Source organism: Acanthaster planci, linkage group LG08 (genome assembly GCF_054643075.1).
Source record: "Acanthaster planci isolate LZ-2023a linkage group LG08, COTS_SCS, whole genome shotgun sequence".
NCBI lineage: Eukaryota > Metazoa > Echinodermata > Asteroidea > Valvatida > Acanthasteridae > Acanthaster > Acanthaster planci.
The window spans coordinates 1,178,804-1,184,875 of NC_141784.1; the positions used below are offsets into that span (position 1 = coordinate 1,178,804).

Sequence of the window (6,072 nt, forward strand, 5' to 3'; positions counted from 1 at the left end):
TTTTACTATAGCGGCCTCTACCGCCCATGCCCATCTCAGGTGAAAATTTTAGTCCGCAACCAGTCTTGGGCTGTGACCGGGTTTCGTGCCAATGAGTCTGGAAAACTTGTCAGTAACGAGGCACGAGTTGTCGTATCAAAAGCTTTTGTTATCAATGCTGCCGCCATTGGTTGTCATTGCGTCCACGCACATCATTATTACTACCAAACTTGATGATAAAGCACACGTAAAAAATGGTACATGCCACAAGCCATTTTACTTTGGTTTTTTTGACACTTAAGTTACAAACTGAACACTCTGAGAGCCATTCGACCGATTGACCATCAATTAAGGTCAAAAGTTCTTCCACATTTGCATCATCAGCCTCTCATCTCATTCAGATTTCTCTTACGTCAACCCCTATCTACTCACCCACTGTTGTCCTTACTGTCCACAGCCATTTTGCTTGTCGTCATGTTATTCTGTTCTATGTTATATTGCCTCTTTACTTTCTTGATTCGTATTTCTTCTTTGTGCATTTGAGGTAAAGTAAAGACATACAAATATTTAAAAGAATACAATTTAATATATGCGCACTCCGTTAAAATTTTTCCACAGCCTCTCTTATGCTTTAGAAATCCTCTCTCTGTTATAATAACACATTACAAGGTAAATGAAATACCATAAACTACAAGATAGATTGTTTTGAATGATTTTCTTTCTATATTGTATATATAGAGACTACATGTAGCAACTGCAGAAATATTACTTTTTACTTTGATTTCTTCCAGTAGTCTAAAATCTGAAGACGGCGAAGTGTCCAACGTAATGGAAATATTTTGCAACAGGTCCACAGTCTCTTAATAAAATGACAGTTTGCAGTTTCAATGATGAGTTTAAGATCTTTTATTATGGTAAGAATGTAACTAACTGTACAACGATTGAACTGAGTTCTTGAATTCCAGAGTCCTGAAAACAGGAAAGTATATCAAAGTCAATCATAACTTGTGAATTACTGTCTTACAATTTGGAAATTTCAATAAAATAGTTTCAATGAAGATATGTCAAGACCTTTAAACAATAGGAGTTGCAACCTGAAAACAGAAAAGTGCACCAATTTGAAGAATAAATCGTTATTTACAGTCCTGCAACACTTCAGTCACTCATTTTTAATTAACAAGTAAGGAGTTTACTTTTCACGAAAGAGAAGAAAAAGACATTGTGCCCTTTTATGTTATAAGACCGTGGCATTCATAAGAGGCCACGAATGGAAATAACCGTAACTTTACAGTTAGTAGCCCTTTCAAATGGAAAAAACACATTAAGGAACTAACGAATATTGGCGAACCAATGAAAACTAATTTAAACATTATTTCAAAACAAGGTCCAACAAAGAAAGAGCCACAAAAATTTTGATTTTTAGCATCAGAGTTCAAACAGCCCGCTCATTTCGAGATTTCTCGATCGTAGACAGCGGGAGGTAGTTGTCCAGAGGTTTAGAGTCATTGCTGTCGTGGGACTCTTTCTGGCAGCACCGTCCAACGTTCAGACCCACTATATGAATGGAAAGAATAAAGGGACCGTGAAAGTCCGACTTGCAGATTTGAAAGGAAAGAGTGGATGATTGGACCAAGCAAGCCCTTCTTTTTAACGTAACAGCAAAGGTTTTTCGAGTTGAAAGTGGGCAGCTACACTCCAGCCAAAATGTTTGGTTCAACTTATGTAGGCCTACTGTCTATAAGTATCTGTTGTCTCGTGGCTTCGGAAAACTGACCTTAAGTGTTTTGACGTACGGTTTTTCCTCCAAAGTGAGGAAGAAATTTATTTGAGTCGCACATAAGATGACGGGAATATGTCACGGGACTTACAACCAGCGTCCTCCCCGTCCTGTACGGTGTCGGGCATGTCACAGCACAGGGTCTCTGGAAGAATTAATGACAGCAACCCGGCCAATACGGACCCACCTCCAAAAACACACAGGGGCAGCGGTTCCCAGTATTTGCCCAGGATCAGGATGATGGGGCAGAGAATGCCGCTGATGCGGGCTGCCATTGAAGACGCACCCAAACCCACACTCCTGTGTAGAACACAGCGTTCAGTGTAAGTGTTGCGGCAATGCAAGTCATCAACAGGTCAACTGTACGAACAGTTTTCGTTTATTTCTGGGTTTCATCGATCGTTAATAGTGTTGTCTGTATAGATCACTTTCATGACCAACTGTTTCACAAAAATAAAAAATGCTTAACGTTTGAAACTGCTCTATGGTGTAGATTTATAAGTCAAAATTGTTTGGACTTCTTCGAATTGTGATTTCAATTGAAATGCTCTCATGATGTGGTACCGCAGCATTTCCAGTACTGTTGCTGTTGTTTAACGCTATTAAAGTATCATGCATTATGAAGATGATTTCTTCTTTATATCTGCTGCCCTCAACGTCTTGCATTAGTCATGCGGCCATTCACACCTTACGACAGTCGGGAACAGTTCACAGCTGTAGATGTAAATGTGGCTAAAAGCAGCAGAAATGGCGAACTTGCCCATCATAGCTACCACGACGCGGCCGACACCAACAGCTGAAAGAAAAGGGTTCGGATTACATGCTTAAAAAAACGCGAGGAAACCTAGCTGGATCCGGTATCGATTCAACCGCTGGACAGACCAAGTGCTCATCTCGTTACGGACACCGAAAGGAGACTCATTATGTTTATTGTACTTTTCTCTGACGTAGAGACAGTCAAAATGAACTCACGAACGAATATGGTTATGAGACATAAGACTCCACCAGACACGAAGAGGCTGGCCAAGGAGAACCGCCTGCCACATTTGTCCATGAAAAACCAGCAGAAGAGGTAGCTCGGAATCTCCAGTGCCGCCGACACGAAGGCGGCCACGTAATCGTCGATTCCCAGCGAGGAGGTGCTGAGAGACAATCCGTAGTAAGCCATGTTGGCTACAAACCTGTCAGGGTAGAATAGATAGTCAGTGATCGATCTATAGGCTCTTTAGCATCCTGGTGAAAGGGCTTATTCAGCAGCGTTTGAATTTGGTTGTCATGATACCAATTTCCATAATCGTGAGAAAAACGATGACGTCATATCTTTGGAAGAGGCATCAGTGAAACCACTTCTGCACGAAAAATACCTGAATTTTTATTATTATTTAGTCAGTGTTAAATTCACCATTGCTTGTAAATTCTTGATTTGTAACGTGGATGTCAATCAAATAACAAACGTATTCCACAAAATAACCGTTACAATAAATCATATTTTGGGATTAAGAAAATTATGAAATAACATCACATCAACGCCATCAGGTGTCGTTTAACTATCATTGAATGCTGTGCGGGTAGTTTTAGATATGATGTTTTGACAATCCGAGGGTCTCACTGTACTCGAGGAGACGCTATTCGTGTTATTCGTCTTGCTTGACTTCTGTGCACTAGGTCTCGAATTTTATCGAAGCGACAGTTGTGTCGGTCTTTTGCTGCAAAGAGAGTTGCGCGACGCGCGCGGAATCGGTGCATCACCGTATCTGTTTAATTGTGCTTGTCGCACTTTTGTTGCTTGAAAGCAGCATCTTTTCAAGTCTTAAAATCCATTTTGGTGGAAAATCTGCATGTGCTTTAAGCTCAGCAGGCATTATGATAAGAAACTTATACGAAAAAATGAACTCCAAAAACGTCAACCATCAGCGAAAAATTGCAGCACACTCTGATTGCTGCTTCCATCAGATTTTACCATTATCAACTGTATATACAGTGAAAGTATTAACAGAAGTACATGTGTACCAATGAATATTTTCGTACACAGCAGTCCCTGCATGAGAGTTTTGGAATGCTGGCTGGGTACCATACTGTATGATTTAACGATAACGACATTGGAATACTGTTGTGATAGAATAGTCAGAAGATCTGCAGTGCTGTGATGAGGTCTGAAACCCAAACTGTCTGTCTGAGATGAGCTGGTTCTTAAACAAGAATGTATGTAGCTGTGCTGCTATGCTTAAGTGATGTTGCTCAGAAGGACTTTGGTCGATACATTCATGGATCAGACTTTGAGTTCCTCTTGTAGATGACATTAGCCGTCTTCCATTGACGGGGGGAAACGCCTGGATAGAAACAGAGCTCAAAGTAGCAGCAGAGATGTCTAGGCAACTCAGAACTACAAAGTTCCAGTACTCTAGTTGGCATCTCATTGGGGCCATGTGATCGTTCTGGGCCAATGGAAATACAGTATCTACGTCAGAGGTATAACATAACGTTAACTGCCATCGTTGGTAAAAGAGTAATCAAGGCATTGTGAAATGAAAGCAAATACATCTCTTTAATTTCAAACAATTAAAATGGATGACAGTTAAAAACCAATTTGCGTAAAATGCTCCCTATTTTTGCATTTCACTCTAGTAATATAAAATGGTCTAAAACCAGTGGTTAGTCTCCTGATTTTCGGGCAGTTTTACACAGCAGCGAATAGAGTCATCCATTTAAATCAATATACAGTTAGTAGGCCTAACGGTATCCCATTAGGTTTGCTTACCCACCAGGCAAAGAAGATAATAAAAGTTTTCTTGCGGATGTTTGGAGTTCGGAAAAGATCGAGCAGAGTCGTTCGGTGAAAAGATTTCGGCTTGTGATCCTAAAAATGGACAAAAAATGAAACAAGTCAGAATTTATCATAGTTCGAGTAAATATTTTCAAGAGGTTTTCAAAGCTGCTTGCCTGTGGCTCTACTGAAATGCCTACCCACCTTTTCATTGTCCTGGAAGTTTTCCAGATTCTCAAACAGGCTCACCGGGACCTCGGTGCCGTTCACTTTGGCGATCTTGGCAATGATCTGCCGAGCCTCCGTAAAGCGGCCCTTAGATATCAGCCAGCGTGGAGACTCCGGAAAAACTCTGTTCAAAAAGGTAGCCGAGACACATTTCAAGACTTTCAAGCACTGAGTGCTACATGACATTGTGCTCATTCTCTTTTGCATGATACCATCTATCGGCAAGGTCTCTTTGAGTTCAAATTACACTGTATATGTGGTAAACAGAAAACATGTCAGGTCTAAAAGCTGGTCTTTTTTCTTCGGGAAAGGTTGAATAAATAGTCAATATTAACAACAATAAATGACAAGGATATCATGTCTTCCTTCCTATTGAGTGGGAGTTGAGGCCTAATTTAGCCCAAGTTCAAATGGATGCACAAACAAGATTGACAAACAATTATTGATGTGAATATTTACACTGTACATCAACGAGAAGTAAGATGATGAGGATCTGGGGAAATGTGAGAAGCGTTTTATATATATTGGTATCAAGATATCCTTACTGTGACCACGCATGGCTCGTTGCCAACAAAAATGAACAAGCGTAACCGTGTATCTTCTGTATATTTACAGTAGAAGTAGAAAAGCGACGACGTATGGAAGCGATATTGCCAACTGAAGATGACGCCACTCCCGTATGAAGTACGCAAAGAAGGACAAAATTATGTTGCCGAGAGCAAACATAATCGCCGCTACCGTCCCGACCAGTACACGCTTGCTTGCTCCAACGATCTCTAACGCTGTGAAAAACCAAGAAAGGCAAAAATAAGCGAAAAGAAGACAAGTTTTCTTCACACTAGCTATATAAAGTGGTCTGATTAGATGTCGGTATGTGTATTTTCTCTCCGGGGGTTGCGACCTCCACAGTAAAAGTCCTACTTAGCTGATAAATGACATTTACCACGGATTATCGTCGTACAGCGCACGCGGTATGTAGATACGGAGGAGACACACAAACATTTCGAGCGTTGCCGATAAACGAGCACCATCTTTGTCTCTTTGTCAGGAAAGCTAGATCAATTGAGCAGGTAAATGCTGGAGCTTCGCTTTTTGTTTTTCTGAGCTGTATGAAGCTATGTCTAGCTAGTGTCAAGCTTTCCCGCAAAATTGAAAACTCCAAGATAAATACGCTTGAGCTTTCAGATAAAGGCCAACTTTTGCGTACGTTTGCGTAGAAAATAGAGCTAGCAGTTGTTCTGAAAGGCAGTTTAGGACGCGGCCATGTCAGAAGCGGGCTTGTCCGAAACCGGCTTTCAGAGCTACGGCTACGTCTATATTGTCT

The 6,072-nt window shown here is 40.9% G+C and overlaps 1 protein-coding gene across 1 annotated transcript; it reads right to left on the reverse strand.

Annotated features, from left to right (window-relative positions):
• Positions 1–240: 240 nt before the first annotated feature.
• Positions 241–5,774, reverse strand: LOC147798285 (organic cation transporter protein-like). The gene is made up of 7 exons (XM_087139750.1): positions 5,362–5,774; positions 4,725–4,872; positions 4,519–4,613; positions 2,729–2,937; positions 2,444–2,552; positions 1,848–2,056; positions 241–1,533 (listed from the first exon to the last, which is right to left on the reverse strand). The coding sequence occupies exons 1-7, from the start codon at positions 5,472–5,474 to the stop codon at positions 1,412–1,414; spliced, it is 1,005 nt and encodes a 334-aa protein (XP_086995876.1). The 5' UTR covers positions 5,475–5,774; the 3' UTR covers positions 241–1,411.
• Between the last annotated feature and the right edge of the window lie 298 nt (positions 5,775–6,072).

Bases quoted from the DNA above. Each gene is read 5' to 3' on its own strand.
- LOC147798285 (XM_087139750.1), bottom strand. From the start codon at position 5,474: ATGTTTGCTCTCGGCAACATAATTTTGTCCTTCTTTGCGTACTTCATA. The intron at 4,614-4,724 runs GTGGGTAGGCAT...GTCCATTTTTAG, and splicing joins ACTTCCAGGACAATGAAAAG to GATCACAAGCCGAAATCTTT. The intron at 2,553-2,728 runs GTGAGTTCATTT...CTTTTCTTTCAG, and splicing joins TCTCATAACCATATTCGTTC to CTGTTGGTGTCGGCCGCGTC.